Source organism: Syzygium oleosum, unplaced genomic scaffold (genome assembly GCF_021117445.2).
Source record: "Syzygium oleosum isolate NSW1041296 unplaced genomic scaffold, Sole_v2.1 Sole_v2.22, whole genome shotgun sequence".
Classification (NCBI taxonomy): Eukaryota; Viridiplantae; Streptophyta; class Magnoliopsida; order Myrtales; family Myrtaceae; genus Syzygium; species Syzygium oleosum.
Window position 1 is genome coordinate 2,909,291 of NW_026607506.1, and position 16,611 is coordinate 2,925,901.

At 43.2% G+C, this 16,611-nt stretch overlaps 2 protein-coding genes and 1 non-coding gene across 4 annotated transcripts; all 3 read right to left on the reverse strand.

Annotated features, from left to right (window-relative positions):
- Positions 1–330: 330 nt before the first annotated feature.
- On the reverse strand, positions 331–402 carry TRNAE-UUC (transfer RNA glutamic acid (anticodon UUC)). The gene has a single exon. It is a non-coding gene; the product is annotated as a tRNA-Glu (tRNA).
- Positions 403–7,027: 6,625 nt separating this feature from the next.
- Positions 7,028–8,629, reverse strand: LOC115669862 (protein FD-like). The gene is made up of 3 exons (XM_030591004.2): positions 7,931–8,629; positions 7,597–7,674; positions 7,028–7,203 (listed from the first exon to the last, which is right to left on the reverse strand). The coding sequence occupies exons 1-3, from the start codon at positions 8,516–8,518 to the stop codon at positions 7,132–7,134; spliced, it is 738 nt and encodes a 245-aa protein (XP_030446864.1). The 5' UTR covers positions 8,519–8,629; the 3' UTR covers positions 7,028–7,131.
- Positions 8,630–11,045: 2,416 nt separating this feature from the next.
- Positions 11,046–15,820, reverse strand: LOC115669931 (la-related protein 1C-like). 2 transcript variants are annotated; one of them, XM_056321224.1, is made up of 6 exons: positions 14,977–15,820; positions 14,028–14,625; positions 13,802–13,955; positions 13,614–13,704; positions 12,038–12,109; positions 11,046–11,813 (listed from the first exon to the last, which is right to left on the reverse strand). In XM_056321224.1, exons 1-6 carry the CDS (start codon positions 15,436–15,438, stop codon positions 11,571–11,573), a joined length of 1,620 nt encoding a protein of 539 aa, XP_056177199.1. In that variant the 5' UTR covers positions 15,439–15,820; the 3' UTR covers positions 11,046–11,570. The 2 variants fall into 2 exon arrangements, with proteins under 2 accessions (XP_056177199.1, XP_030446975.2); XM_030591115.2 differs by having other exon boundaries at positions 14,956–15,819.
- Positions 15,821–16,611: the final 791 nt, after the last annotated feature.

A 16,611-nucleotide genomic window follows, 5' to 3' on the forward strand; every position in this document is an offset into this window, starting at 1 on the left:
TTAGTTCACTGAAAAAGTTGTACTAAGCCACTTGCCGTCACATTACGTGGAGCCAGGTGAAAAACACCTAACGAATCAACAACAATGCTCAAGTTCATGAACAGGCTAAAATAAAATAAAAAGGGGGGGTGGAAAAAGAAGTCATCAACAACTTGTGCAGGTGGTTAACCACTATCATTAGGGACCACGGAGCAGCAGGCAGGCACGAATCAAAGTCCAGATGGAAAGGTCCGCTCTTGAACAGGAGAGGAAAAAACAAATAGACAAGCAAAAAACTAGACAATTTAGAGAAAGATGGGTGCAATAAACAAGAAGAAAAAAGCAAAAAGGTTCCGTTGCCGGGAATCGAACCCGGGTCTCCTGGGTGAAAGCCAGATATCCTAACCGCTGGACGACAACGGATTATTGAATTTAATCTGCCAAATATATATTCATTATATATATCATATTCCCTTAGGACAAAGTAAATAGAAAATGACACAAACAGTTATTGAACTTTGGACCAATGTACAATATGATCCCTTAACTTTTAATTTTTTTAATATAGTCCCTGAAATTTAACCCAATGTGCAATATAGTCCATGAACTTTTCATTTGCTCAATGTTATCCCTAAACTTTAGGTACACGTTCAATTTAGTCCTTGAACCATATGATAATGTTCAATGTAGTCCTTCAATTAATTTAAGTTCAAGGACTATATTGATTAAATTAAAAGTTTATGGATTAAATTGCATATTGCGTCAAAATTTAGGAACGATTTGTATCATTATCCCACGAAAAAAAAATAGGAGGTTGCGATCAGAAAGCAAAAGCAATGTCGATGGATAACTCTCATTCGACCTTCTGTGTTCTTCGAGGACGGGATCAGGGAATCGATGGACAATGACCCCACACACACAGCTTTCTGCTTTCGTTGGCTCATTCATGCGAACCTTCTTTCTTATTTGAGAAACCAAAGAGAGATGAAAGCGATTTCCATCTCAATTCACTCAACACATGCGGTGCGGCGTCGGGGGAACAGAAGCCAATCCCTCCGTCGGGCTCCAATCGAAGCGCACTCAGAACAGCGTGCGTGGACCATTAGAAGTGCCCCCATCGCCTTTTGCTTTTGTTCGATTCGAGCGCGTCGTCTTCGAAGACGGCTCGACAACTTCACCCCCGAGAAAAACTTAAGCTCTTCCCACGAAGTGGGGCGGGAGGGGGGGGGGGGGGTCGATTTGGTCGTTCGAAAATTGAGGTTGATACGTGAAGTTAGGACTCCGTGTGCCCGCCCCGGGACAGGCTCTGGTTTCTCTAAGTACCTAAATGAATCTCGTCTGGTTGGGAGTGGAGAAGGGAACAAACGGAAGGACAAGAATTATATCGGAATAAGAAGAACGGTTTCATGCGAAGGAATTGAGAGGAGGAGGACGGTTGCTACCTCTGTGCTAGGGCCCGTGCAACCGGACCACCTTGAAAATTAGTCCGCTTCCGTGTTCCAGAGCTTTGGAACTGCTAGTGAAGAACCACTCAGACACTTCATGACTGTCTCGCTCACTCGCAGCTCGCCCTTGCTCATTCGAGCCTTGCAACCATCGCTCGCTCCTGACTCGCCTTTGCTCGCTGGCCCTCGTTCTTCTTTTATTTTGAATCGTTTTGTTGCTCATAGTATTTCGCTATAACAATGAAACCAAAAAAAAAAGAACAAAAGAAAAATAGGTTCTAGGGTAAACTTTAGTACCGGACCGGAACAATAGGGTAGGTTCCAATGTCGGTTCTAGGGCAAATATAGTAGGTTCTAGGTTCTAAAAACTGAGCATCAATTCTAACAAAATAGGTTCTAGAATCCAGATCTGGAACCTACTCACCCTGAAATCGATCACCCCTACTCTGTACAGGTTAATTCAAGCTACGTGGCCATTGCTGCATCGTACTTTCGTGGGGTTCATCATTTATGGCTCCGTTTGGTGCACCATTTCAAATGAGCTTTGTCGCTCTAAAGTCCCTTTGCTAAATGTAAATGGCATTTGGTTCTTTTTTTTTTTTCTCAATTTAGGGAAATGCAATTGCATTTCCAAACGCCTCTAAAAGCCTTTAGCCCAAGGTAGGTGTAGAGGTACTTTGGAAAGTAGCATAATGCAAATATACTTTTTTCCCCTCGCTCAACTTTCATAATTCTGGAAATGTCCTCAAAAACCCTAACTTGCCGGCGAGGGCCTCAACTACCAGTGAACGGCTGACAAGCCAAGGACAAGCCATTGCAACCCTCGCTTGAGGTCACGCGACCTCAAGCAAGGCTTGGGTCTGGTGACTTCAGGCGTGGTTGACCGGCGGCCGATTTGGCTAGTCGGCGGTTAAATTCCGCTGGCAAATAATTTGAGATTTTTTAAAAAAAAAATTAGCAAAAGTCATTTACAAAGTGCAGTTTTTACCAAATGGCATTTTGGTCATAGTTGCTTCCCAATGCGTTTTTAAAATACACTTTATTAAACACTACTTGGATTTTAAAAATCCTTTTAGTTCATAAGCCTTTGCATTTCCCTAAAGACTTTTCCCAGAGCCGAACCAAACGGAGCCTATATCTAAGTTTGTTCATCTCATCCGAGGAATCAAAAGCAGTTAGGAGTGGGACCCACCCACATTAAATATACAAAAGAACAAAGGCAGGCCTAGTGGAGATTGACGGAGGAAATTCGGCCTAGATCACGCTGTCTTAAGGGGCCTCATACCACCTCGTCATTACATCATTAATACATTTTTTTTCATAACATGGAGGCCAAGTTATCTATGAGCCTACGAAATACCCTGTAAATCCCGTCAACGGGTTAAGCTCAGAAATTTAACCTGTACAGATGACTCTAATGCATAGTAATTGGCGAGATTCGAACGGGTGACTTCCATTTCGTTGACGGCATAGCATTTTAAAAAGTGGGCTTGCAAATTTTGTATTTCACATTACAAAGTTTAGTTTGTAAGTCAAGTTTGTAGTGATGATGGTTTACCTATAGCGTCAATAAGAAAAAAGGCAATCGTAAAAGGCTTTGAGATGAGATATGTATTGTTTCGTTGCTACCTTTTAGAAAAATGAAAAAATACCCTCTAGCAACACAGTTTTTCGTGGCAACATAGTGAAGAAAACGACAATTTCCGTCACTGCAACCTCTAGCGACGGGGACATTACAACGAAGGTTGACAACGTAAAGCTGCGTCGCTAGAGGCTTCGGCGACGAATTCTCCGGCTCGTTGCTAGAGCATGGATCCTTTGTAGTAAACAGATTCGGAAAGACATACGAATTGAGAATCGACCGATTTGGATAGCCATGTCCGCCGCATTTCGAGCTTTTGCTTCTCGAGAATCAATCGAGCGACGTTCACCGGGCTTTAGAACGACTGTTGAAAAGAAGAGTCTCTCGTTGGAAGGAAACGTAGCATGGGAGTCGAGCAAAAGCATTGCACTAAGTGGATGTTAAGTATGGACATGATTATATAAGACAAAACTATAATTTTGTCCCACCAACATGTCATCTCCTAACTTAACATCGTGATTATCGCTTTGTATAGGCTACAACATATGATAAGCATCACCCACCTGCGCATGGCCGAGTTGGTGAGCGCTTTCCTTCCCTCAGAGAGGTTCTGGGTTGGAATCCCCGCTCGGTTCCGTAATTTAAGTAGGGGGCCTTGGCGGTGGGTTGCTGGGCTAGTCTCCCCCAAGGTATAGACGCTCCGATTACCTATGGGGGCTCGTCCCCGAGAAATGACGGCGGATCTTCTGTTACAAAAAAAAAAAAAACATATGATAAGCATCGGTTTATTAAATTCGAAGATACCATTGCTTTTAAAAAGTCCTGTCTACGTAATTTCAACTGAAACAAATTTGAGTGGTGTACCTTAAAAGGATCAATCGGAACTAATTGGTATCTAGTTCCATCCGATACTTATGCTGACTTTAGAGGGTATAGTATGCAACGAGAATAATCAAGCCTATCGTGATCCCACATGATGTATGAAGTTCATGTAAGATAATACTTTTATGAAGTAATGTGACCCTCACCCTGTACCTTGTTTTCCCATATATAACCTTTATAAGAACAATATGCCATCTATGGGCGAGGTCAACTGCCAGCAACGGGAAGAAATAGAGGAAAAGAAAGAAAAAATAAATAAATAATTCAAAAAATATTAAAATATTATTAAAAGTTGTTCACATGAGCACGGTCATGTCACGTAGGACGGTTGGCGTCCATGTCAGCGGTTTCCTGTCAAAATTGGCTTAATAGACTGAATTGCCACAAATGTAAAAGGTTTGGGACTCAATTGGCGAAAAAAAGAGATTTATGATTGAATTGGCGCAATTGCAATAGGTTGATGACTTTTTTAGTAATTTTCCCCTTACTATCCCCTAAGCCACGATCTGGCCTTTGTCATCATTAAGGCCTGGGTGTTACCTTTGAATCTGGAGGTTCATAACAGTGACAAGGCGGGGTCAAGGCACACAACACAACGCTATGCTCCGCCATAGGCGATAAGCTTGATGCTAGTGTCGTCGAGGCCCGATGACATGTGGGTTGTAGGGGAGAAAGAGAGAGTGAACTCCAACATGGCTACTCGATGGGGCTGGCAAGGGATTGTGAACCATTAGAGGAAATCCTAAACCTATTGCATTTTTACCAATTCAGTCATAAACTTTTTAATTTTGCTAATTAGACCCTAAACTTTTCATGTATTGCCAATTGAATCTGTCAAGCCAATTTTAGTTGAAAATTGCTGACATATGTACAATTTTTAACAATAGATTAATATTTATTCAAATTGCTTATTAATTTTGTTTATTTTGTTTATTTTCTTTTTCCTTTTTATTTTCTTTTTTTTATTGTTAAGTCTGGCAATGGGCCGCCCGGCTACCGGCAGAGGCCCGGCGACCCTCGCCAGCCATTGGGCGAGGACCTGTGAGCTCTCATCCGTCGCGAGCAGCTAAGCAAGGGCTCTCTACCCTCGCACGCGGCCGGCAAGAGCCGCGAGCCCTTGCAGGCCACTGGGCGAGGGTCGCAGCCCTTGTTTACGACTGGGCGAGTCTTGCAACCTTCACTGTGGCAGACAAGGGCTTGTTGGCCGCATGCGAGGGCAGCGACCCTCGCCCGCTACCATCGAGGCTTGCGGCCCTCTCCCAGTGGCCGGTAGGAGTCGCCAGGCCTCAGTCGACGACCCCCTGTCGGCCTTAACAATTAAAAAAGAAAAAAAAAGTAAAAAAGGAAAAGGAAAAAAATTAATAAAAAATTCAAAAAAGATATTAAGATATTATTAAAAATTTACATCAGTCGGCCATACCACGTAAGACGGATGGCATCCACGTCATTATTTTCTAGTCAATATTAACCGGATGGACTCAATTGATAAAATGTGAAAATATTTTGAATTTAATTGATAAAATTAAAAAAATTTAAAATTAAATTAATAAAATTGTAATCGATTCAATTGATAATTTCTAGTCAATATTCATGTTAGGGTTTTGGATAGTGGTTGGGTGTGATAAAAAGTTAAACGAGGGGGACACGTGTTTGCAGTTGAAGAGACAGCACGTTGGCGCATGGTGAGAGACTATAGACACCCCTCTAGGACATCCGCAACATGATAATTTGGAGGACTAGGTGACTCTAGAAAAGGAATTTGTGCCACGCATTTGGTCTACACAATAGGTTTGTCCCGTCATCATTAGGGCCCGTCCAATATAATTTTTCCACTTTGCTTTTCAAATCCGGCGGCTCATGCACTTTTGAAATGATTTTAAGAGTTGAAATTTTCACAATACATAAAACTTCCGTACGTGATTACATTTGGTGTTTCTTAAATAAAATAAGAATTAATATTACCAAAAACTCTAAATCGCTATATTTATGACAAATTTAACTCGAACTAATTTATTAATCACGAAAAACTTCAAATTGGTACACATGTAATAAATTTACCTCAAATTAATTTTTTGACTACAAAAAACCCTAAACTTGTACACTTGTGAAAAATTTACTCTTCATTAAATTGGATTAATACTACGAAAAATCGCAAATTGACAAACATGTGACAAACAAAGGGGTAAACCCTCAAACTAGTACACTCGTCAACAGTCACGTGTCATCCAACTCAGCAATTTAACGGCAAAATTTAACAGAAACTAAGGAGGGTAAATTTATCATAGGTGTACTAGTTTGAAGTTTTTCCTTGTATTAACCAATAAAATAATATTGTGAATTCCTACAGAAAAGCAAAGATGTTGCTTATTGCATTTGGTTTATTATAAGACCATGGGCAACAAGTCCATGACCATGAGAGATCCTGATCTTTTATATTCTGAAAGAAAATTAAACCAAAAAAAACGAAGTAGGGGATGATAACCCTAAGGATAAGAAAGCTAAGAGGTTGGAAAAAAGATGAGGTGACAATTATTATTGGTGGACCAAATAATGTCCACATGTAGGTACAAGACCATATTCTTTCAATGTCGACAACACATATAAAATCGATTACATAAGCAAGTTGACAACTTGACACATTGTGTCCTACACGCGCATATGATGATACTTGTATGTCTGATTTCACGAAAGGAGAGGCCGTCTGAACCTTTTCTTTCGGCATGCCCTCCAGTCGCTATAGCACACTATCTCCGTCGACCTCGAGCCCGGGAGTTAATACTCGCTCCTTTTCCGAGTCTCGCGCTCGGGATCACGAAAATAAAACACATATAAATAAGCTAGCATAACCTAAGCATCTGAATTTTTTTATTTATCAGTCAATTAACAATTCTTCCTCCTCCCACACCATCGGCATCTCGCGCGCAAGGACAAAACAAAAAAGAGACAAGGAACAGATACTTTGTTTTCTGTTTTGTTAAAGAAAAGAAACAGACTTCATGGGTCCCCTGCATTTCTCGGTTATCCAGAACCTTGTACCTTCTCTTTTCTGCAGCCACTTGATTGGGATGTGTCCATGAGGAAAAAGATCCATTCAAACCTTCGCCTTCTCTCTCTCTCTCTCTCTCTCTCTCTCTCTCTCTCTAACTGGAGATATTCGGTTCGGTGAGAGTCAAAATGAAAGTAGTAGTGCGTGTGTATGAGAGAGAGAGAGAGAGAGAGAGAGAGAGAGACCGCCATGTCTCCTTAAAATGGGGATGTAAAGGTTCTCTGGAGTGTCTTCTTCTTTGGAATCTCAGTACGAGGTACCAAGCGAAGCTGTAACACAACAGATGCACGCCAACAAAGTTATGGTAATCACGACGACAATGATAGTAAAAAACGATAATGACAGAGAAATGCTCAGTGCCTGCACAAAGATTAGTCAGGCAAGTTTTAACTGGTTGACAACATGACCGTGAAAACCAAGAGGCGTTTGCCACACATCTTTCTGTAGATGATCGCTGCAAACATGTCGTATGAGTGGCATTATCAGAGAAATCAGAGGTCAGGACTGTCTGGCTATTAATGGGCATGGGGCTGTCGTGATTCTAGTGACCCAGATAAGGAAACTTAGTAATCTGGCGCAAACAAAACTAAGATAGGGAAACACAAAAAGAGAACTCAACATTCAGCCAACAGCAGAGTTATTCGGTGTACAAAAGGAAGCACCTTTTCTTGCTGTCTTCTGAGCTTAGCATTCTCTTTCTGTAAACGGGCGATCTCAATCTCCAGCCCGGTTGTATACGCCTGAAACATGAAATTTCCAGAAAGAACAAATTTACAACCCTAATAGGACAACAAAGTCATGACTCAACACACGTGAACATATGTTATGAAACGTTACTGCTTCCAAAACTCATAGCTCCACACACACACCCCTCACGATAAAGTATCCTACAGAATGAATCATACTCTAGGACGTCATGTTCTTTGTAGTTTTAACATGTTACGAACTTGATTGGCTTCATTTAGTAAACTGAGTTCACGCAAGGAGTTCAGAGACCTGTCTTCGGGCTCTGGAACGGGCAGCGGACTCTCTGTTCTTGACCAAGCGCTTGAATTTGCGATCGCACCGATCATTGCCGCCACCATTGTCGGAGCTCCTCTTCCCACAGAAAGGAGAAAACCCTGGAACCAAAGGAGGCGAATCAGCGCCAACGCCGCCCCCGCGACCACACGGCACTTGAACTTGTCCTGCAGCAGCAACACCTTCAGCATCAGGCTCCGAGCAGTTCAGGCTCAACCTGGTAGCCCCAACGTCAGAGCCAAAACCGGATCCTCGCGGCGAGTAATCTCTTGCCGGCCCAGCCAAGAAGTTGGTGAGAACGGCGCCCTGGAAGCCGACGCCATCGATGGAGGTGGAGATGGCGGCGGGGGCGGCAGACCGGCGGTGTTCGGGGGGGTCTTTGAGGAAGGCGAGGTTGATGTCCTTCCAGATGTCCTCCATGGACTTGATCGAGGTCGATGAGGTGGTGGGGAGGGGAGAGAGCGGCGAGAAAGGCAGAGGAGACGATGAGGAAACCCCGTTGCTGTTGTCAGCGTTGCTGTTGCTGGCGCTGGTGTTCTTGTTCAGGCATGGTGCAGACCACATGGTGGACACGGTTGGAGGGAGGAGATGAAGAAGTCAAGCGCGGGAGCGGGAGAGGCTCCTGAGACGGAGAAGATGGAGAGGGGGTGGCTGTGGGGGGGTTTATGTGAAGTCTAGGGTTAGTGGTTCCAGGTTTTTTACAGGTTTAAGGTAAAACCTGAAATCTATTCTCAGGTACAGATTTTTTATTTTTTGAAACTTAAAACTTATCCGTCAAAACCTGAAATCTAGAATCTACCCTGTCACAGGTTCCAGAGTCCAACAGGTTTTCTTTTTTTTTTTTAATCATTTTTTGTTAAACAAAACGAAAATGAACGCAATAATACCGAATAATCTTATTATTCACTAAAGAGAATACAAAATACTAATTTTCCTAGCATTATGGTTTAAATATATATAATTAAAATAAAAAGTTATTGCGTGAATTGATATGCAACATAAATCACAAGCGATTAGCATGTCGATCAAGACAATATCCATATCTAGGACTACAAACAAAACGGGAAGCGGGAAAAAGGAAAGAAAGATGAGCTTTTGGTCCTCAAACATCCATGAAAATTTGTTCCAAATTCTAACCACCTAAAATCAAAAGAAACAACAATCATAGTTGACAACTTAATAATAGTTTTAATTTTAAAATTGAAGTGTCACGTATCGATTATTTGTAACTGTAGCTACATCTTTTTTTTTTCATCTATTATCGCCATGGTTCTAACTATGCAATCATCAAGCTTAAGATATTTCATGAAAGAGTGAATGACGAAAACAATCGACCTCACTAAAGAACAAAAACTTGGCATAGATACATGACAATGAATACCCAAACATAGCAAATTAAGCAAAGTAATGAGCATGCGAATGGTGGGTACTCCAAAACCGCAATATATCAAAGGTCTAAATAAATTTTAGGAAATGTTCTACATGACAAGTCAAGTAAAGTAATGAGCATGCATATGTAGATAAGAATTTGAGAGCCAAGAAGTGAGGAGTGAGGAGTAATAAGTAAATTAGGAATTTTAGATTTAGGGTTCCCGGTTCCCGATTTCAATTCTAGTTCTCGATTTCGGTTCCAAGTTCTGGTTCCGGTTCCAAAAAAAATGGAACCGGAAATCGGAACCTTCCTCTCTAGAACCGAGAATTGAACTGGACCCATCGGTCCAGTTCGATTCTCAGTTCTTCTCTGGACCGTGCTCACGCCCACTGAAGTCTACCTGGTTCTTGTCGTGTTCCGGTTTTTAGCTTTGTCTGGCTAGGGAGTGCATGCACATGAGGCCCCCCCAGCCCCACCTCGCGCGCTAACACGCACTTGAACCGTACCTCGCCCCGCCATGCGATTAAGAAAGTCGCCAGTGAACTAATGTTCTGGTCGTGACGCTCATCAGTTGGTACCACGGACGCTCGGCAAATTCTTGGGATGTGATGGTGACGTGACCCAGTGTGTACCGGAGCAAGCCTCTCGTAACTTTTGTCTTCGGAGGCACAGAAAAGCTCACGTCCTCCCCGGGCTTTATATCTCCACTTGCCAAGAGGACCAAAGGACGTTGGTCAATCATAACGAGGGAGACTAACGGGAAGGGATGGACAATGGATGCGAGATACCGAGGACGTGTCGATTGGAGAGAGCCATGCGAGCTGGGGTCCGGGGAGCAGTCCTTTGGAGTGTTTGGTTACGTACAATTCAGGACCCGTGAGAGAGAGAGAGAGAGAGAGAGAGAGTTTGTATAATTTCTGAGTACTACTAGAGGCGCTGTATTCTGAGGGATAAGGCACTATCGACAGATATTCTCTGAAAAAGATGAGTCGCTCTTTTGCAGGCCTAGGAAGGGAGTCCCTTCAATCTTCAACGGTGACCAGTGAAAATAAGCAGTGGAATCTGAAGACTGATGGGAGAGGCGTCACTTCAGAATTGGGCGTTTCCTCTGCTGAGTGCGAGGTGAGCTGAAAATCCAAGCCAAACCCATTAAGATATGGTGCATCTCCCCTCGCACAAGACGAGTCTCGCGCACAACTAGTCACACGTTATCTTTACAGAAAACATGGCGAAAGGGGCCGACGAGCTCAAAACTTCATTCTGTGACGTCAAGGCTGAACCGTGCCTCGTCTTGGTGCTTCTTGGGTGAACGCTACACAAGTTCACCGCGCAGGCTACAAGAGAGTAAAATGGTACCTGGTAAGAATTTCGCTATGTAAAGGACATTCCGGGCGGAGGAGAGGTGGAAGAAGAAACGCGCGGAACGGCCACTGCATAATGTCTAAACCACAAAACCAAACCACAAAAGAAAGCCAGAGATTTTCCAAAACGAGCGAAGTTAGAAACTCTGTCGACCAAACAAATCCAATGACATACCTCGACTGTGAAAGATGGATGATCACGACATCAACTATACGCAGGGCACCGTCAATCTGAAGGAAGATACTATTGTCTAGGATGTAATATCTATGTGTCCAACACCTCATAACTAATGCAACTCCATCAAGAATATCTAAGAGTTTGAAAGGGGCGATTCCCGCAACAAAATGGGCCAAGGAATACAAAGCATAAAAGATTCATCTCTTCTCCAAAGTCCATGCAGCTGAGATGAACCGCAACATCATTTGTTCACTCCTAGACGGGAGTTATTATTGATTCACAAACAAACGTGTACCACTGGAAAGAACCTCCAGTTGCTCCCCAAATTCCGATGACCCCAGAGACACGAGGTAAAACAACATTCAACGTATTGACGAAACTATACAAGCCGACAAACCAATAGTACAAAACCCCAGGGAATCGTATGAGCTATTCCTTGTTTACACTGTCTGAATCTTTAGCAACATACGCATCTCTTATTTTGCTTTCACTGTCTCCATCATCGAAACAACTGAAAGCCAATATCGGCCTCACCGAGGGAAAGCCAAAAAGTCAGGTGCTAACCCACCTTTTACAGCATCGGCCTCTTTATCTTTACATCTCAATACTTCCAAACTGAATTCCCCCTTTCTTCCTCTGGGGATTAAACTTACTTCAAATTTCGTGGTTCCACAGAATAATGGATTTATGCTTCAGCAGGTGGTGTCAATAGTCAATACCAACGGTGTCGGGATGCTGGACCTGGTCAGTAGACTTTGGTGAATATCTTGAAACAGCATCACGGTGCACGTCTGCCTCACCAGTCATATCATTTTGGTTGGCAGGGACTTCCTCAGCTGTCATCTTTTCGAAAGAAGTAGCAAGTTCATCGTAACTTGATGATCTGGAGGCCAGCGAGCCACGATATATCCATTTAGCCCATTCATTCCGCCTCCTCACTTTATCGTCCTGCAATTACATTTAACAGCAAACATTGTTGGTTTAGCCATTTTGCCCCTATGGAAACAGACAGTATTTGCACAAACAGCATGTAAATATCTACCAAATACTTCTTCAACAATTCTTCAACAACAAGCCTCAAAAAGATGATCTAAACAGCACCAGATAATCATCCTAGCCTGATCAAATATATTAACACATAATAGACTTACAACTAATAATGTAAAAAATACCTGGACTTCCACAACCGTTGAATCTCTCAAGGATTCTAATATAAGATGGATGTTGGTAGTGAGGCTCATAACCTGCAAAGACAGCCACAGAGCGATCTTGATCTAATGCAATAAGGTCGGATACTCAGAGAAGTAAACAAGGAAACCAAGAGATTCAGGGGAGCTGGAGCCATGGGAAAGAAAGCAAACAGAAAGGCAATCAGTCATACATTGATGATCCGATTGGGAAAGACCAAGGCGCAAATGATCCATTGAGGTAACATGCTGTATGAATGTGTGTGTGTGTGTGTGTGTGTGTGAGAGAGAGAGAGTTCACTGGCTTCATAAATTATCAACTGCCTAAAGAAAGCATCTACCCCTTGATGTAGCCGACAAGATTGAACAAGTAGACATTTATGGTGGTATTTTCATTAATGGCGAGTTTTGGTGAAAATGGACTTTTGTATTGGCCCACAACTTTGATGTGTCCAGAGAGGACTACGATACTGCTCGAGTTAAATTAGTGATCTTACATAAGAGTAAGATGTAAACTTTGAAAACTAAGTAAGACATGGTGGTTCATCTTCAGAGGCTTCCTATAAAATTCATATTTCTTGTTTAGAGATTTCCTATGTCAACAACTAGAAGTATAATTTCTGGAAGAGCCTATAAATATTATTCTACATTGAGTTGATAATTTACTGAACGTAGCGAGTCTTTGCTTTGGAATTGAGCTATAAAAATTTTCTCTTAAGTATGCTGCTTAAGAAATCGTACTTTGTGATGCTCAAGAAGCTTTAGGTGTGATGTCAGGAGGAACTTACTTGTTTTGAATTATTGTTTGTCGTAAATTCTCTTCAAAGTACTCAACTAAGTTAGGCTCACTATAAGGGAATTCAGTATGCTGCAACATCCTCTTTATTAGATACTTCCTATATGATGGAATTGTTTGACACCACACACAAATATCTCCATGACTGTTTAACCCCAAGCAGCATATAAAAAGATAGGCGTGCGAGCAAATATTCCCAGAACATTCAACATGTTCTTCCCCTTTTGGTGTGACGTGATCCTCAAGCTTATCATTGCTTCCTTTACACCTCAAGATATGAGTCCTATTGAACCAGCTTTACAACATAATTCCTTCTGTGGGCACACTTACACCATTTACATCTTAACGTGATCATTATCCAAGTCATCCTCGCTCCAAATATTATGATTTCTCAAGATCTAAACATGAATGAAATCTATGCGTGAGACTTCTAAAATTTGATTCCTTTTATCAACCATATCATGCCAAAATCTCAAGCCATCATAATGTTCATCGCACATCATATTTTATATATGGCAGGCATATTAATTCAGTAAAGGTGAAAAAGTAATCAACTCATATTCCGGTGCTGAAATTACAGAAAATGGTGAGTGTTAGTCATGTTGCTCCATTGGATGGGATTGGTCGTACTATGATCATAGAACAATATCATTTCGAACAGTATGTCATCAGCTACTGTCCATGAAAACTGTTTCAGATAACATAGCATCAATACGAGAACTTAAAACATGTATATGATGGTCAAATTAGATTAGAGAAACTTACTCGAGGAAAAGATGCTATTAAAGAGATGGGAACCCATCCTTCAGTATCCATTTTTGCTTTCAAAAACTCATCCTTAACCAAGTTATCATCACTGAAACAAATGCATTGTACAGTGTTGGTCAAGAAAGTAAGATGACCAGGAAATTAGTAATCACTTGATTAAGGATATTAGAAGTCCACTGAGAAACCTGAAATAATATTCTATCTGATGGACAATGTGACTGGGAAGAGAAGGGTCTGAAACAGGCATAAACATTGGAGTGGATGGTGGAGGAGGAAAAAATGGCCCACCACTATATGGTTCCATAGGCAAAGCAGGAATATAGAATTGAGGAGTTATATCTGAAAGGAAGAGCCACATTAGTCAAGAAACCACATGATAAGACCATGAATTCAACATAAGGCTCTGCTTACCAGAAAAATTCATAGGTACAAGAGGTCTCATGGGCGGTGGACCAACAAATGGAGGGGAGGTAGGTAGTGGAGGCGAAGACCGCACAAAGCCTCTAGGATTTGCTCTATGAGGCTGCACATTAAGATCTCTAGCACCCGAGAAATTTCCACGGTCCTTATCGCGCCTGGTGCCATTATTATTACTGTTACGAGGTGAACCGTCTCCACGATGATGAGGTCCAGAATTTCCCCTCCGAGAAGAGTTACGATGATCGGTCATAACATGCGCTGGAGAAACAAAACCTCTCGCTGGTCTTACGTCCCAGTTATTGCCCTTGTATGTGGGATCCCTGACAGTCGTATTGGCAATTGGTCGTATAAAAGTTCCATAAGGGTTTGGATGGAATACTGGGAAATGCGGTAATGGCGGAGGCGGAGGCGGTGGTATGGGATGGTGAGCAAAACCACCCTGCCCATATGCATTTGGAAAGTTGCTGTTTGCACCACCACCGCGCCTGTTCAATTTTTGACGAGCAGTCGGTGAGTTATTTGACGTCGAGTTAGCATTCAAATTGTTGGAGGCAGCTTGCTTCTGTGGTGAATGCAGCACCGGAGGCCCCTTTTCCATATCAAAGACATGCAATGAGTTATATTCACGAATCGGTTCTATAGTATACAATTGGGAGGCAACCAAGGACAGAAGGCGACTCGATCGAGGGTTAATCTCGTACTCATTACGGAGACATAGAATATCTAATCTTAGCCGTTTTCCACGATTGACAAGCTCAGCACGACAACACCACCGAGGTTGAGAATTCGACATCTAAATCATATAAACAACGAGATGCTATTCATCATTTCCAAGCCATAAAATTTTCAGCGACGCAGATGACAAACAAAATAAAACAATTGCTACTACAACAAAAGACTGACGAACAAACTCACTAACCGGGGAAATTTCCAAGCGAACCTGCGAATTGGGGACCGACTCTACAGACGCAGCTTTGGAAGACGGAGGGTCTATGCTCAACGATTTGGGAGAAGCCCTCGCCGACTCGGACAAGGCGGGCCAAGACACCGCGTCTCCCATCACAGGACCCGCGTCGACAGCCTCGCTCGACGGCTTGTTCCACGCCGGCTTCTTCGGCTGGACCGAGACGACATTGCCCCCGCTTCCATCAGAGCTCTCCTCCGAGCCGACCTCGGGCTGCAGCGCCGACCTCCGCGGGGAGCACGGCGCCTGCTCCCACGCCGCAGCCGCCGGCGACCGCGGGGGAGGGGACGGCGACGGCGACGGCGCCTCCGGCTCGAGGCGGGCGACCTGCGACCGGGGCGAGGGGAGGTTCTTGCGGCGCGACCGGGGGCTGCCCGCGGCGGGGTCGGAGCCGCGGGGGAAGTGGTGGCTGGAGGGAGGATCGGCGGAGGCGGCCATCCTTCGGTCGGTCGGTCGGCGGGGGGGGGGGGGGGGGGGGGATGCAGAGAACCGGAGCCGCGAGAGCCGATGACGACGATGATCAGAGCGAAATGGAGATCATCGTGGGAGAGGAATCGGCTGGAGCCGGAGCACGGAGCTCAGACGCGGCGGAGATGGAGAGACGGAGAGAGAGAGAGGGAGGGAGGGGGAGGGAGGGAGAAGGGAATTTAGGGTTTGGCGGCGGTGCCCGGGTCATGGGGAGGTCGGATCTGGCGGGGGCGGCGCGTGGAGAGAGAGGGCGGAGAAGAGCGACGCGAACCCCCCCGAAGCCCCGCCGTGGCAGCTCCAAGCCTTGCGTGTGCGTGCCCCCCACCCCCACACTCGCTCGCCGCTCGCTGGCTCTCTCTCTCTCTCTTCTCTTCCCTCTTTCTGACTGCTGCCTGCGCGTGTCCGTGGTTTTCTTAGGGTTCGTTTTTTTCTCTTTTTGCCCTTTTCGTGATTCTCAGTATTTTATTATAACTAATGGTTAATACCACTTAAACGGGTTAATTCCAAAAAATGTATATATATAAACTTTATATTGAGTAACAATTCTGGTCCGAATTTTTTTTTATCTCATAAAAAATCATAAATTTTCATTTGAAGTTCAAATCTGACTCAAACGATTTGAAAATTTCACATCACATGGTCAAATAAAAGTTGATGCTTTTAATTTAGACAAAAAAAAGTTCGGACCAAAATTGTCATTCAAGATAAAGTTGGAGTTTTTTTTTTTTTAGAATTAGCCCCACCAAAAACTCCAAGTTGATACACTTGTGATCAATTTTTTTACCACAAAAAACCCCAAACTAGTACACTTGTGACAAATTTACCCTCCGTTAGTTTCCGTTGAAAGTTATCGCCAAATTACTGAGTTAGATGACACGTGACAGTTGATGATATAATAGTTTGGGGGTTTTACCCTCTGTTTATCATTTACTCTGTGTTTATATAGGTGTACCTTGTGCTTTTTTGTGACATTAATCCAATTTAATAAAAACTAACGAAGGGTAAATTTGTCCAAAAAATACCAGTTTGGGATTTTTGGAAGTCAAAATATTAGTTTGGGGTATATTTATTATAGGTGTATCAGTTTGAGATTTTTCATTCATCCCAAAACAAATTAATGCTCTGACTTGCTTTGCCGGTCTA

Excerpts from the sequence above, each read along its gene's own strand:
- LOC115669862 (XM_030591004.2), bottom strand. The coding sequence starts at position 8,518 with ATGTGGTCTGCACCATGCCTGAACAAGAACACCAGCGCCAGCAACAGC. Across the intron at positions 7,675-7,930 it reads GTTCCAGAGCCCGAAGACAG|GCGTATACAACCGGGCTGGA; the intron begins GTCTCTGAACTC and ends TTCATGTTTCAG. Across the intron at positions 7,204-7,596 it reads TCAGAAGACAGCAAGAAAAG|CTTCGCTTGGTACCTCGTAC; the intron begins GTGCTTCCTTTT and ends GTTGTGTTACAG.
- LOC115669931 (XM_030591115.2), bottom strand. The coding sequence starts at position 15,438 with ATGGCCGCCTCCGCCGATCCTCCCTCCAGCCACCACTTCCCCCGCGGC. Across the intron at positions 13,956-14,027 it reads TGTACCTATGAATTTTTCTG|ATATAACTCCTCAATTCTAT; the intron begins GTAAGCAGAGCC and ends TCTTCCTTTCAG. Across the intron at positions 11,814-12,037 it reads CAACGGTTGTGGAAGTCCAG|GACGATAAAGTGAGGAGGCG; the intron begins GTATTTTTTACA and ends ATGTAATTGCAG.